A 25123-nucleotide genomic window follows, 5' to 3' on the forward strand; every position below is an offset into this window, starting at 1 on the left:
ACCTAACCCTGCTTCATATTTCTCCACAACTTTATCCCTGACCTGTTTGGTGAGCTCCTTGGTCTTCATGATGCTGTTTGTTCAGTAATGATCTCCAACAAACTCTGAGTCCGTCACAGAACAGGTGTATTTATACTGAGATTAAATTGCAGACAGGTGGACCCTATTTACTAATTATGTGACTTGCAAATGTGACTTGTGAATGCAATTGGTCGCACCAGATCTTTGTTAGGGGTTTCACAGTTAAGGGGGTGAATACATATGCACTCAACACTTTTCAGATTTTTATTTGTAAATAATTGTGAAATCCATGTAATATTTCCCCCCACTTCCAAATGATGCACTATTTTGTGTTGGTCCATTACATAAACTCACGATGAAATAAATTTTAATCTGTGGTTATACCATGACAAAATGTAGAAAAGTCCAAAGGGGGTGAATACTTATGCAAGGCACTGTATATGAACATGTTTTAATGATATTCATGTGTTTTGTCTGTTATTCTTTAAACGTGTTGTTTCAGTTCTTGGCTTTGACTCCATTGTTAAGACATCTTTCACCTCAATGCTAAACTTGGTTATAAATGTAAAAATATGACAACTGTTGCAGGTAAATTATGTGACACCTAATGTGATCATGTATCCTGTTAACAGTCCTAAATATAGAATTATAATGGACCCTAAATATCATAATTTAAAGAATGTTTGTTTCAGATTTTCAGATTGTCAAAAGTCACCAGATGTCAGAACCCAGATGTTGTGCCACTAAAACCAGTGCCGAGGACCAACCAGCTGCAGACTTGAGTGTTCGAATGACTGTATAAATATAATCAGAATATTGATTTAAAATCAATCTGTGCATGTGTGAGTGTTTTGAAAGCCATGTCACACACAGTGGGAGCTGCACAGCTTGTGAGTGTGTGGTGTGTGTGTGGGTGTGGGTGTGTGTGTTTGTGGTATAAAACCTCCTCTATTGACTGTACCCCTACCAGCAAATGAGTGGATTTCTTCATCTGGTTCAGACAGAAAGATGACAGGATTATTATTGACTCTGGGACCCTGTCGGCGGCTCCATGGATAATAACCTACCGACTGAGCTGGTCTTAGAGAGTCCTGAGAGGCAGCCGCCGGTGAGGAGCGGTTCAGTGACACGTCTGTGATGAAACACAGAGGGACTCGCCACCTCCCGAGGACACCAGGAACTATCTGCAACCTTCCACCGCATGCTGCAGCCTGGTCCGGTGCAGAGTCAAGTCACCGGGTTTCTGACTCCTGCACTCGTGCATATGAGGCGGCACAAAAACATCAGTCAAGTGGAGGGGGGGGGGGGGGGGGGGGGGCTTGACTCTCCCTGTCCCCTTTGTGTGCCGTACAGGGGCTGGTGAGCAGGAGGTTGACAGTTGCCTAGGGCGATTGGGGGGGAATTGTAATGTGGATTTTCTCTCTCTGTCTCACTGTGGTGTGTGTGTGTGTGTGTAGGGGGGGGGGGGGGGGGGGGGTTATAAATAAAGAAGGCACCCAGCTGCTATTTACAGATATCTTCTTTCCCTAGTGTGTGCAACAGAGACGCACCAAGTGGAATCCCAATTTCCTCTACCAAATAGATGGTGGAGGACTGAAAGAGTGGAGGATGTGACTCTTAGTGTGTAGTTAGACTGCCTCCTGGTGGACAGTTTGTGAGAAGGGAAGGTGATCACCACTGTTACACCACTCTCGAAGGTAGAGTCTTTTATATTAGATAGATGGATAGATAGAGAGATAGAGAGACAGACAGACAGACAGACAGACAGATAGATAGATAGATCAATAGATAGATAGATAGATCAATAGATAGATAGATAGATAGATACATAGATAGATAGAAAGATACATAGATAGATATATAGATAGATAGATAGATCAATAGATAGATAGATAGATAGATAGATAGACAGACAGACAGACAGATAGATACATAGATAGATAGATAGATAGATAGATAGATAGATAGACAGATAGATAGACAGATAGATAGATTTCCAGAGAGGAAACTGAATGGCCTGCAGACACCACTGATCTTAATCATTCAACATCTGCAGGATGGATTCAGGACGTCATCTGAGATCAGGCTCTTGTATCCAACTTCACATTAATGTTCCTGTAGCTGAATTAGAGCAAATCCCTGCAGCCAGGCTCCGAATGTCGCACTTTACTAAAGCTTGTGGCTTTTATAATAAGATTTAAGCACAGTACAATGGAGCTTTATTAAGGGTTTGCATGCTGGCCATTGTAGTTTACATAATCCAATTAGCATGCACGTGTGAGGGAAAAAATAATCATACGTACTTTCTCCCAATAAGCTTGTGACTGTTGGACACTGATATCTGCAATAAGCAGACATCTTAGCAGTGTCCTTTGAACAGATGAGCAGAGAACACAGGCCTGTTCTCAGTGTGAGTCCCTCTCAACAGCAGCAGCAGCTGGAAACACAAGAGCAAAGTGACTAATTCATTTTCTCAGTACTGTGCTTAAGCCCAATTTTGACAAACTCGGACCTGATCACAGCTCTGTGTGATTCTTTGCTTCTAGGCACCACAACCAGTCGCAACATTAACAAGCTGCTTGTTCACTGATGAATTCACTATTTAACAATTTGAGTGCAGGGAGTTTTATTTTTTTACGCCCCAAATATTTGATTTTTACTCTAAAAGAATGTTAATTCAAAATTTCAGCTTTGGTGAAATGTTTTGACACCGACATGCTCCTTTTGAAAGGATCTGAATAAAACCTTTTCCTCTGACTGAAAGCCAAAATGTTAATGTGAACTCCAGAGTGCACGCGTCTTAAATCGTTGAAACCAGAACCGTATGTTTCCCTGGAATCCGCCTTTCTTCTGCAACCTTAAGAGACGGAGCACATTCACGTCGTGGCTGTCAGTCACAGGCGTTAGCTCGGATTAGTGCTTCCATCCGTCAACACATCAGGGTTATCAAATCCACACACCTCAGGTGTCAGCTGTTTCCACTAAAAGGCGCTAATCATAGAAAAAGAGCGTAGGAAGGAAAGCGGGTTTTACATAAATCCATAATGATTGTCACAGCCAATAAGTGTTAGAGAGATTTTTGAAATGGCAAAGACTTGTAGATGATTACACAAGAACCACAATGTGATGTAATAATTAGTCTTAGTATGATCCACTGTCTGTTGTTGTCTTGTTTCAATTGGTAAAGTAAACGCTTGTATGTGCAACATGATCACGAAGCAAAATGATTTAATTGTCTATCAGCAGATTAGGATATCAGACAGTTAATTACATTAACATATTTTATCACATTCTATATACATCCAGAGGGATATTTAAATCTGACACGTAATTATATTGCATAACGCACACACACAGACACAGACACACACACATACACACACACACACACACACAGACATACACACACACTATACGATTAATGGGAAAATAATCTTACTGACCAGGGGGACGTCTGACAACATCTGAGGCCTGGAGGATGGACCGAACCTGCAGCAGGTTAATTTGCTTGAACTTGTGTCAGAGCTGAATGCAGAATAAAAAAAAGTTAATATAAAAACAAAAACATCGCACAAGTTTAACCGCTCAACAACTGATCCGTCTGAAAACCAAGGAAATGAAACAAAAGGAAACTATAGAACAACACTCAGTTGTTATACCTCACAACAGCCTTATTCAATATTCTTTAGATTCAGAAGATTCAGATTATTATCTTGAAAATCAAGTGTGTGCTTTCAATTGCAGAGACTCATAACTATCAAATCCCTTAATTGTGCCATAAACTTTATCAAGAGATTGTTGAAAATATCAAAAAACCGGAATCTCACGATGTAAATAAAGCAATAAAATAAGAATTCTGGACACGCCCCTTGGATATTACCGACTTTAGATATTACGAAATTTACCAGGTGGCATTATGTCAATGTAAAAGTGTATTTCAAAAATCTAAAGAAAATCTAAAGAAATACAAACTCTAAGCATCAGAGTTTGTTACAGTGATCAGGAAACTTTCAGTCATTTCTCTGCAAAGTTGTTTCCGACTGAGTCTTATGTCAAATCAACATATAAATCAATTTGTAGTAGCTACACCAAGAAAGCTCTTGAAACAATCATGAATTGATAATCCAACGTGTTAACATGAAAACAAACATAACACAACGAGTTCCTGCCAACATTTCTTTCAACTTCAGTCAAACTTTAGCTGAGATCTGGATCAGACTCTTGTGCATCACAGTCTACTGAACACATTGTTCAACCATATTTCTGATGTTTCATTATGTGTCCCTGTGACAGGAATTTAGAGAGTAGCCGTGAATACAGAATGTTCTGGAGTCTTGATTTCAGAAACTGTTTGTGAAAAACCATCTGTTACATTTCCATTCAGAAAGAAGATTATTTCTGAGTCGGACAGTGAATGTTTTTATTATTTTCAGCTGTTCTACGGCTCCGAGCGGTTTGGAGGTCAAACAGTGACGCAACAAGAAGAACACAGCTTTAAAAAAAGGGCCAAGGATTCGTTTTTATTTTGTATTCTCAGAAAAACTTTGAATATTAGGGCCAGGTTTATGAAAACAAAAAATGGAATTGGAAATGTTGAGAATAAAATCGTAAAAATAATTTTGCTTGTTGGGAATAAAGAGTAAATGTTCAGAAGCAAGAGGACGATCCTTTTTCTGCATTTCAATAATTAATTTGAAATGTTGAAAATAACGTTGAATTTGAGCTTTCCACATTGTTCTAAAAAACCATCTCCTGTAATCTAGTTTGACTTTATCCTCCACATTCCCGATTACTCCTCCATGTGATACATTTCAGTGGATCTCTCTTCTCATTTCCTCTCAGTTGTCCATAGTGTTCAGATGTGTCTTGATTGACTGAGTCAATTAGAGGGAGGCTTAACGGGACAACAGGGGATTTGTTGCTCCTGCAGCCTAGTAGCTGTCAATACATGTCATATATCACTTAAAGACCTTTTAAGACCGACTGCAGGAGTCTCATTAAGGTGAAGAACAAATCTATGTAAATGACTCCAGCTGCAGCTGTGATATAAATCTCTCAATCTGCACTAACATGGTCACAAAGCTGAAACAAATATACTAAACTCAAACCGAAGGTAGTGAAACCGAAACGAACCTTACAATCTATTTACTTAAACGAAAAGTAAATAGATTGTATATAAAGATGGAGACATGGTATCTCCACTTTCTCCTGTTGTACAAAGATGAAGCTCAAACATCCTGGAGACGGGTGCCGCCATCTTTTGCTTTTGACTTCAAATGAGAGACATTTGAGAAGAATTTCTGTATTGTGTACTTTGACTTTTTATCTGGGTCGACTAACATGGAGGAGGCTTCGTTTATGGCCTATACTTCAGCCAGGCACCAGGGGGTGATCAAGATGATTGGCTTCCCTTTTGGGGAGCTGCACTATATGAACTGTTGACACAAGGATCCATGAGGTTGAAACCAAATTTTGACGCAAACATCTCCAAACCTCAGAATCTAACAGTCCAGTTCTCCTGCGGCCTCACACCTCTGATCCTGGTCCACAGGAGTGAAACCCATCATCTTCTTCTGTTGCAGTGTCCGTTCGCCTCAGGGTTCAAATGCTTTCCTGCTCTCACCAGTCGTAATGAGTAGTTGTGGCCTTTCTGTCAACTCCCCCTGATGCAGCCTTTCTCCTCTGACCTCTCATCAACATGTCGCGTCTGTCTACAGAGCTGCTGCTCGCAGGACATTGGCTTTTCACACTATTCTGAGACGTCCAAACACTGTACTGGGTAAAATGTATGGATCTGCATGAACCAGAAATCTGCTTATAAGAGTCACAGAGTTCAAACGACTCCCCATTCTGATGTTTCATGAGATTAACTGAAGCTCTTCACCGCAATCTATAATGGTAATAGTATGAATATGCAGGTGTTCCTAATAAAGTGCCCTGTGAATATATGTTGTCTGTGTGAATGCCATGAAGGCTCCAGCCCTATTTTCATTGTGTTCAGTCCATAATTAATTAAAACAGCTCGTTTTGAAAGAACACAATCCATTGCACTTTTTTATTTTTTTCATCACAACTTTTGCACATTTATTGCTCAGGGTGTCAAGGCACAGTTCAATCCCTCCAAAAAACATATTTCTGCTCGTGTCCTATACAAAACTAAATCTGAAATAATTATGTTATGTACACTTGAAAGCAGAATATCATGAAAAACTCTTTTAAAGAAGTCAACTTTCAAACTGAAGTAAACACAAGTACATTCTCATGGTTTGTGTGCTCCACGAAACACAGGTGGACATATGGACGTTTGGAAAATACCCTTCTCATAACAGACTGTTACATCTTCCTGTGCTTCCAGGCTGACAAACAGAGATATGTAACCACAGGATTACCTCGTCTTCCTGGTCCATTTTATTCTGAATTTTTCCAATTAACTCGAGTGGCAGGGAACTCAAAATTCGAAATGCTTAAGACGCTTATTTTCCACTTTTCAAAAACACTGAACCTCTCAAATTTAACAAGCCACATTTTCTACAAGCTGCGTGACACGAAACTAAGACTCCGAACCTCTTGTTTTCAACACTGCAGTGACTTTTAAATGTCAAACCGAAGAAGATAAAACATTCTTCTTGCACTTCTGAGAAAAAAAGAGAATTAAAAAATAGTTTTCCATCAATACTTTCAGTTCAATTCAGAGGGCGTATTGTTAAAAATGTGCAAACAAACTGTACAATAAATCTAAATGAACCCAGTGTTATGAACAGCACTGACAAACAGCTGCAGTTTAAATCTTTTTTTTTGCCTTTAATGTTAAGTACTTTTACAAAAATAATTTCTATTCACTAAATCAAAATTCACCAAACATGTGCACTTCCATTTCAAAAGGAAAACTGGGCATCTTAACAATCTCATCTTCAGCCCAACACCACCACAAAAAATCAGAAAGGCCTCAAACTGTAGTGCTACATCTTTACTGCACGTACTCGCACCGTAAAACAAAGGATTTGGTAAAGTGGCAAACAGACGAGAAGAAGTGACGTCTCCATTTTAAATATCTGTTGGTGGATAAACTTGTTCATGGACTAACTAGCAACTGGCGACAGGAAAATAAGAAACGACGGTTGTTGTTAATTGTTTTCAGGCAACAAACTTGTTCTTGGTGGAGGAGTTGCTCTTCGTGGCCGTGTCGGCGTGCGACTGGTATCCAATGATGACTTTTGACGGAACACCTAATCTCTCTTTATAGACTCGCCTTGAAAAGAGAAAACAGAAGATGAAACACATATCAGGTTCCAGAAATATTTACACAGGAATATGCAACACAGGTATGTTACACACTGATCTGTACTCACCATAACCCTTGTCAGTATTATCTATGTAACTCCATTAGGGGGCAGCAAACTGGTTTACACAGGATTTCATCTGATTTCAATGCATTTTGCCCCAGAGGCATTTTGCACAGGTGTGAAAAGCTCAGACTCAGCGGTTATCCAGCTGTTACTGTGCTGCTGAGTTCTTTCGTTAATAATGATAGCTTTTTTCTTCTTTTTTTTCACCAATTTCATAGAAAACAATTCTTTGATCCTGATTAAAAAAATAAACCAGGCAGCGGGACTGGTTTCTAGGCGTTTGTACAATTTAGTGCAGATCCAAATTAAAACCCATATCTAGCTGATTTAAATGTGGTTTATAAAGAGAGTAGGTTTTTAAAGCTTCTTTATATTATTTAAGATTATTCATCTTTTTGCCATGGATTTGTTTTTGTAAATCACTTGTAACCTTGTTTAGAGAAGTGCTATACAAATAAAGTTATTATTAGACACCTGCAGCCATCACCGACATGTAGCTGAGATCATGTGGATTCAGGAAGCATCTTCACTAAGCTTTAGAACTTTGTCCAATGGCCACAGGAAATGTGGTGCAGACTTTAAGGCTGTTGGGCCGTTGCAGAGGTTTGGACATTCTAGTTGTTGATCTAGTTAGAGACCTGTTAGATTTACAATCAGTATCTGTGTCCTCCTCTGCTCACCCTATGTGTGTAATGGCTTCTTTGTTTTCATAGTCCGTGGTCCAGACTGCTATTTTGTCTGCTTTGGCCCGGACGTTGATGACGGCTCCGCACACGTCGTCGCTGAAGTCATTAAAAGATTCGCCAACAAGACACAGAAGCTGCAGGAGGAAAAAAAACGACAAAATGTCTCATTATTGTAGAGACGTTTTTCACTTTTCAGCGGCAGTTAAAAAACTTGGATCTTTTCAGAACAGACATTCTGACTTGGCACCGCAGGAGATGCACAGGTGTTACCGAAAACATTTAACAATGGCTCCATTCATTTGAAATATCCCGGAAAGCCATCACAGCAGTGAGACACTGAGCCAACAAGCACAATACCAGGACCCTGGAAGCAGAGCGGCCAAATGGAAGAGAGCCATCATTCATTTTAGTATTTTCACCTGTGCACAGCCCACAGATTACACCAATAATAGTTATGGTTAATTTCTCCAACAGGAATAAGACTGAACACACCGTCTCCATCCAGAACCGGTCCAGGTCGGCTCTGCGCTGCTGTTTGGACAGAGTGATCAGCCAGCGGCCGCCTCGTCGGTTCCTGTCGTCCTCCCACATGGGCTCAATTCCATCCTGTGTCCAAATACAACTTTAACTTAACAACACAACAAGTACAATAATGTATCTGGGAGGACAAATATAAATATTGTTATCCTTTAGACCAGAATAGGAGCAAATAGTGCACGTAGCATCAATAGTTACAAATGTACAATACGCTGATTATCCAGTTCACCAGTGTTAACACGATTATCTGTTTCATCAGTGAAAGTTAAGACAAGACACATTTGTGGTTAACTTGTAAAATGACGACTGGGATAAAACGATCTTACCTTGAACAGGGAGTAGTCACAGCCACACATCAAGTTACTTGAGAGCTGAATGTGATTGTATAGTCTGAGAAGGAAAAAAAAAAGAGACTTCATGTTTAACAACACAGAAAAGCTGTTAGCCGCCCGACATACAGCAATGTGGGTTTCAGGGTTAGATATTACAAACACCTTGTAGAAACTGGCTTTGTAAACGTTCCCTTCCCAATTAATTAAACAAATCCCATCATAAAAAGACCGGTTGCTCTTCATGCATTCATGTGAGAAATGATATACTTACGCCCAGAAGTCTTCCACCGTGTCAAACTTAGAGATCAGACGGAGGTTGGCTTGCCATGTTTTGCTCTTGTCGTTCTTGAAGAACCAAAGAGCCCACCTGCCAATCAAAGACGAGTTACTTCACACTGCAGCTGCACGACTGCTGCTCATTAACTACACTTGTTGCACTGGGACGAGAACATGTTTCCTACTAATCTACTCCACTTCATCCAGAGATGAGAGATACTTGCTCAAATCCAAGCCACTTTCAAGTGTCTTGACTGATTATAGCTTTACCAACTGGAAGCATTGTGCTGTTTAAATGAAAACCAGCTCTTTTTCCTTTTAAATTATGTGTTGACAGGCTCACAAAGTGTGATGGTATCTGGTGAGAGATTAACTTACCATCAACTCTAAAGCTGATCTTAAATATAACACACATTTTCTGCAAATGCTATTTTAATTTCTTTACCGGTGGAAAACCAAAAGGAACAGACTTTGGAATCGAGCTGCAGCCTTACTTGTTTTGCAGAGGGTGCTTCATGTAGGATTCAATTTTCAAAACCTTCTGAATGGCCGCTTCACATTTGTCCTTTTCAGGATTTGGAGGAACTGAAGTTGTCATCTAGAGGAGTCAAAGAAGTTTAAAAAAAAGACTTTCTCACGTTCTCACGTTTCTTCCATACTGTGACGACAGCTACCTCGTAATAACTGTTATTTAGTTTGATTGTCGTGTACATTTAAAACCTATATAACATTTTTATGATCACAGCTCAGAAACTTTATGAAATCTGCAAAAGATTGATTGTAGACTGACGAGAGATATTTCTTTTTTGAGAGGAACAGTAGTTGCAGAGGAGTTAACAGTTCTTTAAAGCTGACACACATTCACAGAAACAGCTGGAGACCTCTCGAAGATCAACACTAAAGTTCCCACTATAGTAAAAGGGGATATACATTTAGATTGTAGAGTGGATGTATTTGCAGCTTCTTCAACACATATATAAATCGTACATATTTTAGTACACATTCAAACTTTGTTTTACACATTCTTAAATCTCCAAAGAGGAGAGACACAGATCGAGGAACAAGATAGATCTGTTTTGAATTTTGTGTAAATACATTAACTGTGGAAATGTTATGCATAAATGTATGTGTCAATTAACTGACTGCAACATTTTGATTGTAATGGCCATAACTGAGACTTCACTTCAAATGTTTTATACTCGTATGAACCCATGAACCTGAACTAGAGCTAAAAAAAAAAAATGAGTGTTGAGGGTTTTGGCAGCTCTAGTCCAACAATAAATTAAATAGACTTTTTGACATTTATATATTTTAGCAGAGATGGCCAAACTCACCAAATGTCACAGGGACAATAAACAATCCAACAAATCAGCTCAGACCTGCATTCATAACATTGATATTCTGTCCAACCGTTAACTTAATTCCTTATCAAATACAACTTATTTTATCAAACCTGGTGTCGTGCTTAAAAGTGAAAGCTAGTTAGTGAAAAAACTGACTTTTATGAGTTGTTTTGTCGCCTTAAATAAATAAACTGGTAAGAAGGACTGGATAGGTTCCAATCCAGTGAATCATCTGTAAATGATGTGAATTACAGTAGGTAAATATCATGCCTCAGTTCTACATCCGTTCACTGTCTACCTCGGTACCTCCTTTAATAGAAAAGCAGTCTTTGCACCAACTTTAACATATCGATATAATCTTAATATAGTTTTAATATTATATCTATTATATCTGTTTGCTTTATCCATTATCAGTTTGTTTTTGTTGATGTAAAAAACGTAGCTATTTATTTCTACTTAAGATTTTTTTTTAAATAAGATGAAACTTTATTGATCCCATGCTGGGGACATGCACATACTCAGAATGAGAAAGAAAAGGGAATTAAAGGGAACAAATTAAAATAAAAAATGTGTACAATATATATATACATAGCTTTAACTTATTTTGTGAGCTTTACGTTGTCCTTCTAATTTCTTAATCAATAAAGTTTATTGAGGAGAAATCTGCCTGATTACTCTCTAAACTACTGCAAATAGTTATTTACCCACACATTTTGTTATTATTATTATTTTGAGGTTACATTCACAGATGAACTATCAACAGGGATATGAAGAGAAGTGTGAGCAGAAGTTCTGAGTTCTGATATAAAACAGAAAACACTGTTCTCTCTCTTCTGGACTCAGATCACATGACCCGGAACCGTTGGTACCGTTACAGCGGAGTGACTCCTCTCATTCAATCCGAGCCGCAGAGCTCATTTAAGGGGTACAGACTTCAAGCGTCCTTCCTCCTCGGTGAACCCTGCAGGGGAGACCCGGCCCAGTTCCCCGGCTTTGACGACACTTTCCCGGCGGTGGGGTGTGAGCCACAGAGCCCCAGGTGTTCGGGGGCGGGGGACACATCGGACCAAACCACCGCTAACCTGAGATGCTACTTTAACTGATGTTTGGCTCACGGAGGGCGGAGGAAGTTTAAAGTCTGGCTTTCACGGTTCAACGGTCCCCTCCCCCCGGTGGATTAAACCCTGCATGGAGTGTCTGTGTGGCCGGGGAGTTAGAGATAAAACCCCCCGGCTGGGACTCACCACCAGAGCGGTCGCCATCTTCATGGAATTACGCTCAGATTCGTGTCGTGTGTTAAAATAGCTGATTGGACCATCTGGTTCTGACCGCGGCGCATGCGCACACGCGTCCGGGATGAAAGGCACCGCTCAGTGATCAAGTGTCAGAAATAACTTCAAATAAAACTGCAGTAAAAACAATACTTATGTCATTTTAACGTGTGATTGTAGATTGAGATTTCTATTTTAGTGTGTAGGTATATGATGTGTATTTTTATAATTTCAGTTATTTGCATTTCTATGCAATTTTTTTGACCAAATCATCATTAACATATCATGGGCTTCTACCCCTGGAGAATAATGGTCAAGAGTGTGACTTTTACCTAAGATCAAAAGACAATGTGTCTTGGGCAATTTTATAAGCTTTTTCAAGATGGCAGCAGCATCAAGAAGAACCAAAATCTATCAAGCCGCTTAAGTTATTTCAACGATTCAGGCCTCGTCCCCTACTGGTCAGTGATGAGGTTTACTATAAGAAAGGCTAGGCTATAAATATTGCCTAGTTAATTAGTCTTTTTAGTCAGCAAAATAGCTCGGTCCATGAAGCTAGCATTTAGCAAAGAGAGAAAAAGCTCCAGAATCTGTGGCTGTTACAAGTGATAGGCTCTCTGTTAACTCTTTTCTGTCTTTTTAAATAATATTTCATCTACAGGTTTTGTCTAATTTGTTCCACTTTACATGATCTGATTCGGAAAGATTTGAATACCATATTGTATGAATGATCACACGTTTGAGACTGTAAACCTCAAAGGGTTGAAAGGTTTTTCCTATTTGGTAGGAGATGCACTTGACAACTCTGACACCGATCAGGCCTCACGTCGTTGAAGACATGAAGCAGCATGTACCAGGCCAAGACTCTGTTTCAGATGGAGCAGATGATACCTTAACCTCTCCCATCGATGTTGTTGGTGAGCCCGAGCTGACACATGCACACCATGAAGAGGAAATATCTAATGATGATGAGTCCTATGAAGACCATCAAAGACCATCCAAGGTCAAGGAGATCACAGTCAAACACAGAAATACATTGTTTTGCATCATTACTGTGTTAACATGTCAGTGTGTTACTGTCCATAATTAATGCCTGATTGGTATTAAAATAACAGGCACATGAATTAGGAGATAAAGAGTGAAAAGGTCCAAATATGAATAAAATTGAAATATTTTAATACCTGAATTACACATTATTCATATATTGGAGACTCTAGATTGAAGTTTTGTTAATGTCCTGCATTTTATTATTTGCCTAGAATCTAAAAATGCAATCTAATCTAAAAATGTTAAACATACCTTCCTGTGTTTTTACAATGATTTGAAACCCCTAACGTCCTGGTTATATTGAGCTTCAGGTGAAAATTTGAATTTTCAGTTAAGTTTCTGACCCCAATGAATAGAAATGTAATGTTTTCATATAATTTAGTCAGTGAATGAGCAGCAACAGAAAACATGCAGAATAAATGCACCTTCAAAAGGATTTTAATAGCACCACTTTGGGATCCAACAGGTATTCTACTGTTAATACAAATTTGTTTTCTCATAGTCAATGTTATTTTTCAAACAAGTGCAGAGAAAAACATTAAGTGCTGCGACTATAGAAGAAGTTTGTCTAAAGGGCGGATGTGAAGGAGGTCCATGCTGTAGGCACTTCAGAAGGTCAGCACTGTGCGGATGCTGCAATGAGAATAAAGTAGAAGTGCTAGGCTGGTAAATGAAGAACGAGTGAGCAGAACAGCAAAACAAAACATGCGTAAGTGTATGTTCTAATCGTAAGAAGCATATTTTAGAACAATGGTTCCAACATGTACCGACTGTGTAAATGAACCGTTCTTCTCACCTCTCTCCAGCGTGCATGAGGTCGAATCCCTTATTGATCTGCTCAAAGGGCAGAGTGTGGGAAACAAACTCATCCACCTTGAGTTTTTTGTTCATGTAGTCTTCCACCAGCTTAGGAACACTCTCCACACTCTTCCAGCCTGAGGGGGGATATGAAAATCTGTTTACCAGCTACAATTTAACATCACTAAACAGTATAAATAATGTAATGTAACTAGTGAAAAGGCCGCGGGGCGAAGCGCTTATTCCCCGGAAAACTAAATAAAGAGCCGGTCAAGCATTACTTGATTAACAACTGAAATGACCGGTATAGTTTGCAGACATTTTCATTAAATTAAATTAACAATATACTATCTTTGTGTCAAATTATTAAAAGAAAGTTCAAGCATCAGCTTAAACTCAGCCTGATGAAAGTGGAGTGGGAGCACATCGATTTTTTACTTCATTCTGGACCCGTCTGCTGTCTCATGTTAGATTATGCAAAAGTGTTTGAACTTTGGGAACTGCTGCCAGACCACATTACGCCTTCTATAACAAGAAATCCTCCAACGCGGCCACTCACCTCCGAAGGCTGTTCCCCTCCACACTCGGCCTGTCACCAGCTGGAACGGTCTGGTCGAGATCTCCTGTCCGGCTCCGGCTACGCCAATGATGACACTCTCACCCCATCCCTTGTGGCACGCCTCCAGAGCGGCTCTCTAAAACAATGAACAAGTCATTTTCTGGTCTCTAAGCACTGCCAACTTGTAAATGGTGATTTATACGCTGCTTGTGCCACTTGTCAAATTCAACGAAGCCAATGCACATCTCCATCAGCTCTTCTATGGACCTTTGATGATACATGAACACTGTGAAGTGTGATCTACATGTCTCTTGTATCTACAGCTGCTGTCAGACATGTACCGAGGGGACATTCTCTAGTAAAAACTCTGGGAGACTGTCAGAGTGAGTCCATGTGAGAATAAAGCAGGGTTATCTCTAGAGATTCATCTTGAGAGAGTGAAGGCCGCTCATGCACTGTGCTGCATGTTTTAAAATGTGAACACGGAATAAGTCTCACCATGATTTGCACATTTCCGATGCACTCGAAGGAGTAGTCCACGCCCCCGTCAGTCATCTCCACCAGGACCTCCTGGATGGGCCGGCTGTGGTCCTTGGGGTTCACAGACTCGGTGGCTCCGAACTCCTTGGCTTTGTCGAACTTCGCGGGGTTGATGTCCACGCCGATGATCCTGGTCGCACCAGCCACCTTGCAACCCATGATGACGGCCAAGCCGACGGCTCCGAGGCCGAACACGGCGCACGTGGAACCAGCCTCCACCTGAGGGAGGATGAAGCAGCAAAGTGAGAATCCAAACATTACAAACAGTTAAATCTGTCAGTGTAACCTCATCACATTTACTAAAAACAGAATTGGTTTTTCTTATATTATATTGAGTTGTACAGGGTTCATACACATTTTGACCAATGGATTTCCATGACTTTTCAATAGCTTTAAACCAAATTTCCATGACCTAACATTTTGTGAAATCTCTGTGTAAACGCGAAAGTGACAAAATGTAGTATTTAAACTAACAATGAGAATTCCAAGGCATACAGTATACCTTAAATGACACAAACCCAAGTATGCCTGTCTATATTTTGAGCGCATTTCTTTAAAAGCATATTAATTCTTTCAAACTCAGCATAAATGAACAACATGAAAATATGAATATAACAAATTTTCATGACACATTTTAAAATTCCATGACTTTTCCAGGTGTTTCATGACCATAGGAACCCTGGTTATAAAGCGAATTCTAATATTTACTAATATCTATATTGCATTTGTACTTACTAACTTTTTTACAGATACTCCTCATCTCTACTGTCCCCTCTGCTGTTGTAACGCAGTACTTTTCCCTATCGTAGGACTAATAATAAATAGTCCTATATGTTGTTAGTAAATTTCTTACTACATCAGTGTCTGTTTCCAACTAGGAAACAAAGCCTCTGGCAACAACCCAAGTTCACATCAGATCTGCATGATAATGTGGGTGACCCGTTTCAGAGTGAAACCTTGAAACAGTGACAGCATCTGAATCCCTTCTCATCGATCCCTCGAGGCCGCACTCTGCGACAAACATGTTTTGCATAAAGAGCTTTAAACAATAAAATGTGTCGAACCTTCCCGGTGGTGTTTATCTCCCTTTGGAGAAAACAAATCATCACCGCACTGTTTTTTTTATTTTTGGTCGGGAGGCAGACTTGCAGCTTTGCCCTCACCCTGTGACACCCACCTTGGCGGTGTTGAGAGCGGCACCGTATCCTGTGGAGATGCCACACCCAAGCAGGCACACCTTGTCCAGCGGAGCGCTCTCGTTCACCTTGGCCAGGGAGATGTCGGCCACCACTGTGTACTCGGTGAAGGTGCTGGTGCCCATGAAGTGAAACACTTGCTTTCCCTTGCATGTGAAGCGCGAGGTGCCGTCCGGGAGCAAGCCCTGGCCCTGGGTAACTCTGCAAGATGGAGGCATAGGGGAAAAGATGGTTTAATATAATGTGCGTATGATGAATGTTTGACAGACAGAAGCTCAAACTGAAGCTTTGATTTGCCACCGAGGCAATGAATGAATCCAGAACTGAAAACATTACCTAATTTTCTGGCAAAGGTTGGTCTTGGGATTTTTGCAGAATTTGCATTCCCCGCACTGAGGCACATACAGCGGAATGACAGTATCACCTTTATTAAAGAGAATGTCCAACAATCAAAATCACACATTAGTACTTATTGCTGCACAAACAAGCTACATTTTCTTGTATTTGTGCTCCGTGGCTCTGTACCTGTCTTGAATTTGGTGACGCCCTCGCCGACACTCTCGACCGTCCCGGCGCCCTCGTGGCCCAGGATCACAGGAAACAGTCCCTCGGGGTCACTGCCGCTCAGGGTGTAGGCATCTGTGTGACACACCCCTGTGGCAAAGAGCTGAGGGGAAACAATTCAAATACATGAATGAACGACAGCAGCTTCATCAAATCACCTGCTGTTATTCAAGTGTTGTCATTATCAGCTCAAAACAACTAATTTAAAACCACAAGAGCCGAAAATTGGTCTTTAAACGTAACATTCATGAATAATTACGTGACATTTATCGTGATATTTATCAGAGACGAATGATATTAATTTGTTTTTATCTTGATATCATCCAGCCCTAGAGTGTTAGTGTTAGCTACACTTTAATTTCTGCTTTAATTACTGTAAATTGAAGCACTTTGAGTGGCGCTAGAACAGTCATATACAAATACAGACTATTTGTACAGTTATTTTTCAGCTTTAAAAAAGTTAGAGTCAGGGACTTGGTTTACCTTGATGCGGACTTCATGGGCCTTGGGTGGTGCCACCTCCACCTCCTCAATGGAGAGAGGTTTGCCAGGTTCCCAGGCAACAGCTGCCTTGCACTTGATCACCTTAAGAAGGAACAAACACAGGACTCTGGTATTTCTCTCTCACATAAGGATTAAAGCTCTGCAGGGTCTGTACCAGGCCGGGCGAGCTGCACAGTGACCTAGTTTGAACCTCCTCCAGGTTTATGCAAGAGCTGGAATGATTCACAGCTGCAGTCCAATGCTTTCTTGCAGGTGGACGAGACGTGGCTTCACAATCTGCTTCACTCAAACTACTTCCTATTGGTTTAAGCGCTTCAGTAACTTCACGTGTTCAATGTTATACATGTGCAACAACTTGCAGACACCAGTTGTGAGCGGCTGAACCCTGATCCCTGTTGAGTAACTGAACACTGACTGCTGGTTCGTATTCATTCAACAACACGCTAACAGCTGCAGGCTGGTGAGAGGAATCCAGGTTGTTGTGAACGCTACGTGTGAATTCAATGTTGTATTATCGCTAAACACATTCAGAACTGATGCATCTAAAGGATTCTATTGAGGATTTTGGAGGAAACTCACTTTTCCCGTAGTGTCCATGTTCCTTCCTTCAGCGAGAGGGGGCGGAGCAGGCGCGCGGCCGTAAAGGACCCACGGTGCGGACCAATCAGAGAGAAGAACAAGCAGCTACCCTCTTCTCTTCTCGTGTGACGTAGACACAGCGGAAACAGGAAGTTGATATATCGATATATATTTTATTTTATTCATACATCTGAATTTCTTAAAAATCGTTAAAAAAATTAGTTAAACTATAAGCTCTACAAAAACATTTGCAATTTAAAAAATGTATATCCATTTACTTAAATACGTGTTACATTATTTACTTTTATTTGTGTGGTAGTACACACAGGATATACTTCACCTAGCTATTCCACGCAAGTTATAAAATAGAATAAATTGGTGTCATGTAAATAACCAGAGCAATAGTCATATAGAAAGTACCTATTGGACAAAATAGGTTTAAATAGTACTTTAAATGTACTCTGATTGAAATACTATATATATTTTATCTTTTATGAATTATCAGCATTTGTGTTGTGATTTGAATTATTTACACAAAGTTGTATGCAATTCTATACTTATTTTCATGATGGATATTCTGATATTTTTCTTGTTTTGCATGCGAACAGGATGTTTTAAGATTCCATGTTAAACCTTTGCATTGACTGACTGGACATAATCATGGTCATCTAAACCCATACTTATCTGAGGACAATAATATTTCTGCACTCCAGCAAAAAAATGTTAGAGTATCCACCTTAATGTCTAAATTAAAGATCCATGAACTTTATTAGTTATTTAAACTCTGAACTAGATCAGGGCTCTTAAAGTGTATAACATGAACTATATTCTGCTTCATAATATCAATGATTCCTCTAAGACCAGAGAAAATAAAACAGACACAGTTACAAAGCACCTTTTAATCAAGGTCTTTAACAAAACAGTAGGTTTAAGATTTTACAAATTATAAGCATTAAAATGATTTCAACTTCCACTCAAAGTACATTTCCCATAACACATTTCCCCACATCTGACAAAAGTAATTCGGGGAAATTGTGAATGTCTCTCCTGAAATCATGAACAACACTTTAACACAATCGGAAACAGGATAATGATGAGCCTGTTTGCAGAAGGAGCCTAGAACCCTTCACAACAGGCCGAAAAGGTCCCAGTCATGTTTCACCTTTTAAATAACGCGATGATTCATCACATCTTCAAAACTGGTACAAAAATAAAAAAATGTGAAAAGCCACAGGTTCTACAAATTGAATCAGTATATGGACATTGCCTCCAACTGGCCAGACACTGGTACTGAATGCAGTCTTTTTGCTGATGCAGGTGTAGACAGGGATGAAAAGATCCACCAGATCACCTCGCACCTACAGGTTGACAAAACGAAAAAGATAAATAGTAAAAATTATAGACAAAAACATGGCAACATTCATAAACTCCCAGCAGGAAACACAACTTAAATAACAAAGCATGATGAAAAGGGGCAAACCTCTGAATCCACGTCCACCACTACTTCCTCCTCTGCTTCCTCTGAAACCTCCTCCACCACGGTCACCGCCTCTAAATCCTCCTCCACCACGGCCAAATCCACCGCGGCCCCCACGGTCACCGCCTCTAAATCCTCCTCCACCTCGGGCCCCTCGAAATCCACCTGATAGAAACACAAAACCAGAGCAGTTGTTCAAAACATTCCTCTGATCCACGTTCTAAATAGTTTTTCATGTTCAACCTAAACCCACTGAAACTTACACTAAAAGCCCAAGTGGGGAAAACTAGCCTTATTGGAAACTTTTATTAATTCCGTGTAGTTTTCAAAAGAACATCCTAATAAAAGCACATAAATCTTGCCAGGTCACAAGCTCGCTTCTTTAACCTTTAGGCCACCGCTGCCCAGTTGTCTGCATGTTCATCAACAATAGGAGACAGGATTAATGAGACAATAAGTTTGAAGGCTTTACCTCCACGCCCACCACCTCTTCCTCCTCGGCCTCCTCTCGGCGGCCCCTTCTCTCCTGGCGGCCTGGGAAGAAATCTCTGCAGTGGGAGAAGCTTCATTGGATCTATATAAAACTGAGAGAGAAGTTGCAGATTACGCATCGTTTGACAGAAACTGAAATGCTGTCAAGTATTCAAATGAATGACTTTTAAATGTCAGGTTTTTTTACCTTCTGAAGTTTCTTAAACGAAGACGCCTTCATATTGTCTGAGAGTTTGACTGAAAAATACTGCAGGGTGAGTTAAGGAATAAAAGCCGAGAATGATATTTATCCACACAAAATCACATTTTCTATTTAGTGCACATATATATATTTTATTTTTAAATTGTGACAGAAAGGATACAAATTCCCGGAGCTGGCCGAAGATCTCGTCCACCTTCCCGATCTGCTCCTTGTTCTCCAGGTACACGGGGGCATTGAAGTAGGGAACCTTGCTCTCCTCTGTTGTGCACTTGCACACAATATCATCTTCACATGGATGCATGAACTCTCCCACGGCTGCAGAGAGAAAAAACATCGAAACACATTCAGTTGTATGAAATGATTAGCCACCAGGTTCATTTTCTGTCCTTGTTTACTGTAGATAGGGGGTGATTGAGTCTTATCAAGCAGTTTATTTTGGTCTGCAAATTTCAAGGAATAACCGACAACTTTTAAAACTAAACAAAAGGTTAAAAGTTCCCTGCCGTTGCTACAGCTTGCATTTAAATCATATTTAAAGTTGGTAACAGTTCCTGAGACATGAGCAGGTAGTCACATCATAGTGTGAAGCAAGTTAAACATATCCAGGATCTGTTTCTTATCAAGCTCCACCTAACCTAACATCAGCCAACATGTTGTCCTGAACTGTAAAGCGGTCAGGATTCTGTAGATGGATGTTCTCAGTACAGCATCAATTACCATGGTGAGGACTGAGAACTCTGGATGAATCCAGAAGGTAGCTTGATTATTGATAATCAGATGTGCACACATTGAACTGACTTTTGCTGCTTTCCTGCATTTGGTCACAGTTGTTTTTTTTATACCTGTGGTACTTTGTTTTTTCATATGTTGTAACTTATTGTTAGACATTGTACCCGTCTCAATACTAGTCTGTGTATATTGCTTGTGTGTGTTGACGAAAAAGTCATTTTATTTAAACTCTAGGATGCCATTTTAAAAACTGGGTAACTCTGGCTCGATATACTGTTGATTAATAAACAATGTCCAGGCTGTCAAATAAACAAAGGAATGACATTAAGTGATCACCACACGTCCTGTTTCATAGCTCAGTCCCCAGGTGAGCACATGCCCAAACAACACTCACGTGCCGTCACTTGAAATTCACTTGTACCCTTCTGAAGATCATATATAGTTTGTGATAATGTTTATTTTTATATAGCAGATATATTTCAGTCTCAGATGTCACACATTACCCCACTGCATCATGTTTTCCCCACAGCTTCTCGAGGATCTTACCCACGACGTATTCAGGAGGACCGTAGTCCTGCCAGCCTCCTCCTCCTCCTCTGCCTCCTCTACCACCACCGAAGCCCCCTCTGCCTCCTCCACCTCGGCCTCCACCGAACCCTCCTCGACCTCCTCCACCTCGGTTAAAACCTCCACCTCCTCCTCGGCCGCCTCGTCCTCCGCCTCCTCTGAAAGACATGTCCTCTGCGATGGAGCAAGGGAGAGACACAGAGAGACACACACGAGTTAGCTGTTAGCTAGAGAAGCTAACAGGCTGCGGGGGTAGTAAGCACTAAACAACTTGCTCTTGCTAGCATGCTAACGCGACTCGGTCATTCAAACTACAGAATCACATCCACGTTTTCTACCACAAACCAATGCGGTGTGCGCTCAGCTCTACATATAATACTACAATAGTATCAACAAACAAATACTACGCGAATAAATAACTTAAAAACCACAAAATAAATAGAAAAACACACTCACAACTTTTCTCGTTGAGCCGCAGCTATTTACTCCACGCGATGACAACACGTGTGGCCAAACTGCCTATCGTAAAGTGCATATCTGGTGTCGTGAAGTGTCGTAAACCCCTGCCGCTGCCTCGTCGGGCTTCATGAACCGGAAGTTTAGTTTACGCTTTGTTTATTTTGAACTTAAAACCAGAATGACTTTTCAAGCTATAACGTGACGCAATGTTGTTTGGGTACAGATGAATTTATTTTTTTTAATAAATAATTGATTTTGTTGATTTGCAGGAAATTGAACAGTGTCCACGACAGGTCAGGTAAGAAAACAAACATCAAGTACACAATCTTCACTTGTCTAATAAATGATACAAAGTTGATTATGTCGTGTTGTTGCTTTGAGTCTCACCCACAGACTGTAAATAAACATGATTTGTAAAATTACATCTGACTGAGTGTGAAGGTTTATTAAGCCTCATGTTGTTGATCCCACATTCAGGAGATTCAGGAGATCTTCATACAAACAGACCAGGTTCCAGTCAATGTACATTTTAATGCACCAGTGCTTCATAATGAATGAACAGAAATGCAGTTAATTTCTCCTTTTCATACACAGAACTCTGACTGAAGTCGCTTGGTTTTCACTGTTTCAGGGGATAAAGTTATTCCTCTTCTCCTGCCTCAGTGTGGGGAATGTGAACGATGTCGGAGCCCTAAAACAAATCATTGCAGGAAGAACTGGTAATTCCATTTACATGGTTGCTCACAACACCAGACCACTTTGTGTTTTCCAGCTCATTTTCATTCCTTTTTTTGGCTTTTAGGGCAAATACACAAGTGGGTGTTTTGGCTGATGGCACGAGCAGGATATCTTGCAAAGGGCAGCAGGTGTACCAGTTCCTGGGATTCGGTTCTTTCTCCCAGTACACTGTGGTTCCCGATATCTCTCTTGCTAAGATAAGAGGCGATGCACCACTGGAAAAAGTTTGGCTGCTTGGCTGTGGCGTCTCCACTGGTTATGCTGCAGCTGTTAAAACAGGCAAAGTAAGAAGATACAGATCTGAGTTACACTTCTCACCAGCTCTGATGTGGACCAGTGATTGTTCTGTGTGCGTCCTGAGAACGAGAGTCAAGCAAAAACAAGTAGTTTACTTTTATTTGTAAAACATTATCATTTAAACTGGGTTTATAGTAACAGATTGATTTTTGAATATCTTATATCTGTTCTTCCCAATCGTGTTAATAGGATAGTAGTTATATTTCCCCCCCACTAGATATCAATACATGAACATAAGATAAGATGAAGAAAAGATGACAGTTCACATCAGTAAAGGAAGGTAAATATATAAATATACAAATATATATAATATAAAGAGAGTTAAACCCGAGCTGAGGTGCATTACAGTATTGGTGCATGTAACATCATACAAGTGCATTCAATGTGGTTAAAAGGAATTGAGAAGTTCAATATTCCACACCTTTTGTTTTTATTATAGTTCTTATATGTTGAAATAAGTAATCCCAAAGTTTTGTGGAGATACAGATGATTAGAATTTCACTTTTAAAACCAAAATGTAGAAACATGGAGTGATCAAATATGTTTTGAATATTAAAAAGACTGAGTATGAACATTTAACTGAAAACACAGCGGTCCAGTGAATAAAACTAAAGCAGCGAGAGAGCGTTCACAGGAGCCTGATAAGAACCTTTTTTCTTTCAAAACACTCCAGCTAATGGAAAATGTAAATGTGGCGAGAGGAGAGTGAAATTCAATTTGATTGTTTGATATGATAATGATAAAAGTGTGTTTCATTTAAACACTAATTTTAAAAGGGAAATTCTATGACAAACTATGAATAAAAGCCAACATGGTTTAAAGCTGAGGTTGATTAAAAGCAGGCTTATATAAGAATAAAATGTGCCAATGGAGAACAATGAAATCAAAGTCGTATTGTAGCATGTGCACCAATCTGTCACAACATTAAAACTGGTTTACTTGGAGAACTTGTTTATGTCAACCTCGATAAGTTCTCCAGAGCCGTGGAGCTCAGAGCCACCGAATGTGTCGACCCCAGAGATCACAGCAAGCCCATCCAGGAGGTTTTGGCAGAGATGACAGACGGAGGGGTCGACTACGCTCTGGAGTGTGTGGGGAGTCCAGCTGTCATGGTGGGTGCGGGGGACCACTACACACTCCAGTCTCACCAGTATCTGTGAACATGAACTTTTACAGGTAGTATTATTTTTCTTAGACTGCTGCACTTGAGTCTACAATAGATGCCTGGGGCACCTGTGTGACCGCAGGGTGAATGGAGAGAGAGGCAATGAGATTGAAAAGCTGCTGATGGGACGCACCTTGAAGGGGACTTACTTTGGAGGTGAGTTATCATATTGCTTCAGCAGCAATGCAAGGTAATTGGCATGATGGAGAAATCCACCCTCTGTAGTCTGAGGCCTTGTCCAACACTTGAGATATTTGGACTCTTGCCTTGACATATATATAGTCAGTAAGAATGAATTGATTTATTTGGAGCTCGTTTCATTCGCGTCTCTTGAGGACTCATGAGGGTCCTGTTTTCCTCTTGTAAAGGTTTGAAGGGTGTGGAGGACGTGCTCTGACTGGTGGATGACTACATGAACAACAAGCTGAAGCTGGGCGAGTTCATCACCCACAACCTCCCACTGGATCAAATCAATGTGGCCTTTGACCTTCTGAAAAGTGGGAAAAGGTAGGACAGGATTCATTTGTGGATGATGTCTTTTGTGTGTGTGTGTGTGTTTGTGTGTGTCTGTCTCCTTATGTTCACATAGTCAGGTTATTGGGACTTTTATCCTATTTGAGGACAAAAACTCAGCCAAAGGACTTTTCCATGGTTAAGGAATCAGGATAGTGTTGGACTTAGATATAGTACGATTCCCAAATACAGTTTATTGACTCTAGTATTCATTTGTCGAAATGCTCCAGTTGCTGTCTTTGCAAAATACTATGAACACACAATGGCACATGATTTTCATGGACGGATCTCTGTTACTGAGGCCGAGGGGCACAGGGGCCTGATGTCAGGGGCCTGATGCCAGGGGCTCCTCGGCCCGACTCTCTTTCGTGAAGTGGCTGTAACATACAGTATCGTGTTTGATAACCACAAAGCTAAAAAACCTTCATTGAATTTATACAAGATGGAGCATGGCCGGGCCAAACAAGTACAAACAAGTCATGTTTTAGGAACATGTGTATGTGTGGTTGTAAATGTGTAATAAGTGTATTAGCTATAATATCTATAAATAACAGATGTTTTACATGATCAACATTTTTTAATCTAAAGATTTTCGATTAACAATTGTAGGATTATAGGTTAGAACCATCAAAATAGTTCATGATTAATATTTTGTGTAATTGATTAGTGTCTAATTGTTGCTGGTCCACTGTTGATATTGTGTAGATCGGACATGAGACTGAAGTTATCCCAGTATTTGTCTTCTCTGTCCTCATCTTTTTCTTCAAAGGTACTAATAATATTTCTCAATCCTTGACTTTGTGGCAAGTGCGCACTTTGGCCACTAGATGGCAGTCTTATGTCATGTAAAAGCCTTTATAGTAAGTTCAACTTAATAACCATACA

The 25123-nt window shown here is 40.2% G+C and overlaps 3 protein-coding genes and 1 pseudogene across 3 annotated transcripts; 1 reads left to right on the forward strand and 3 right to left on the reverse strand.

The window, feature by feature from the left end:
• Window positions 1-6046: 6046 nt before the first annotated feature.
• On the reverse strand, window positions 6047-11845 carry eif4ea (eukaryotic translation initiation factor 4ea). Its single transcript, XM_053429098.1, has 7 exons — window positions 11786-11845; window positions 9693-9796; window positions 9194-9289; window positions 8917-8980; window positions 8546-8659; window positions 8048-8187; window positions 6047-7270 (listed from the first exon to the last, which is right to left on the reverse strand). The coding sequence occupies exons 1-7, from the start codon at window positions 11807-11809 to the stop codon at window positions 7156-7158; spliced, it is 657 nt and encodes a 218-aa protein (XP_053285073.1). The 5' UTR covers window positions 11810-11845; the 3' UTR covers window positions 6047-7155.
• Window positions 11846-13281: 1436 nt separating this feature from the next.
• On the reverse strand, window positions 13282-17725 carry LOC128446143 (alcohol dehydrogenase class-3). The gene is made up of 9 exons (XM_053429096.1): window positions 17600-17725; window positions 17000-17101; window positions 16478-16619; window positions 16289-16376; window positions 15934-16153; window positions 14715-14975; window positions 14217-14352; window positions 13656-13794; window positions 13282-13492 (listed from the first exon to the last, which is right to left on the reverse strand). Exons 1-9 carry the CDS (start codon window positions 17615-17617, stop codon window positions 13468-13470), a joined length of 1131 nt encoding a protein of 376 aa, XP_053285071.1. The 5' UTR covers window positions 17618-17725; the 3' UTR covers window positions 13282-13467.
• Window positions 17726-18483: 758 nt separating this feature from the next.
• Window positions 18484-21240, reverse strand: gar1 (GAR1 homolog, ribonucleoprotein). The gene is made up of 6 exons (XM_053429097.1): window positions 21046-21240; window positions 19931-20085; window positions 19756-19815; window positions 19549-19660; window positions 19080-19241; window positions 18484-18957 (listed from the first exon to the last, which is right to left on the reverse strand). Exons 1-6 carry the CDS (start codon window positions 21233-21235, stop codon window positions 18947-18949), a joined length of 690 nt encoding a protein of 229 aa, XP_053285072.1. The 5' UTR covers window positions 21236-21240; the 3' UTR covers window positions 18484-18946.
• Window positions 21241-21731: 491 nt separating this feature from the next.
• Window positions 21732-24236, forward strand: LOC128445632 (alcohol dehydrogenase class-3-like; annotated as a pseudogene).
• The last annotated feature ends 887 nt before the right edge of the window (window positions 24237-25123 follow it).

Source organism: Pleuronectes platessa, chromosome 8 (assembly GCF_947347685.1).
Source record: "Pleuronectes platessa chromosome 8, fPlePla1.1, whole genome shotgun sequence".
NCBI classification, from domain to species: domain Eukaryota; kingdom Metazoa; phylum Chordata; class Actinopteri; order Pleuronectiformes; family Pleuronectidae; genus Pleuronectes; species Pleuronectes platessa.

What these genes read in the sequence shown, in the direction of transcription:
- eif4ea (XM_053429098.1), bottom strand. Translation starts at nt 11,809, where the DNA reads ATGAAGATGGCGACCGCTCTGGTG. An exon ending in AGATGGCGACCGCTCTGGTG is followed by an intron (nt 9,797 to 11,785) that starts GTGAGTCCCAGC and finishes TGACTCCTCTAG; the next exon opens with ATGACAACTTCAGTTCCTCC. An exon ending in AAGCACCCTCTGCAAAACAA is followed by an intron (nt 9,290 to 9,692) that starts GTAAGGCTGCAG and finishes TTTGATTGGCAG; the next exon opens with GTGGGCTCTTTGGTTCTTCA.
- LOC128446143 (XM_053429096.1), bottom strand. An exon ending in AACCTTTGCCAGAAAATTAG is followed by an intron (nt 16,154 to 16,288) that starts GTAATGTTTTCA and finishes TCCATCTTGCAG; the next exon opens with AGTTACCCAGGGCCAGGGCT. An exon ending in CCGCTCTCAACACCGCCAAG is followed by an intron (nt 14,976 to 15,933) that starts GTGGGTGTCACA and finishes ATCCTCCCTCAG; the next exon opens with GTGGAGGCTGGTTCCACGTG.
- gar1 (XM_053429097.1), bottom strand. Translation starts at nt 21,235, where the DNA reads ATGTCTTTCAGAGGAGGCGGAGGACGAGGCGGCCGAGGAGGAGGTGGA. An exon ending in TCGGCCAGCTCCGGGAATTT is followed by an intron (nt 19,816 to 19,930) that starts GTATCCTTTCTG and finishes CTCACCCTGCAG; the next exon opens with TATTTTTCAGTCAAACTCTC. An exon ending in CGTTTAAGAAACTTCAGAAG is followed by an intron (nt 19,661 to 19,755) that starts GTAAAAAAACCT and finishes CTTCTCTCTCAG; the next exon opens with TTTTATATAGATCCAATGAA.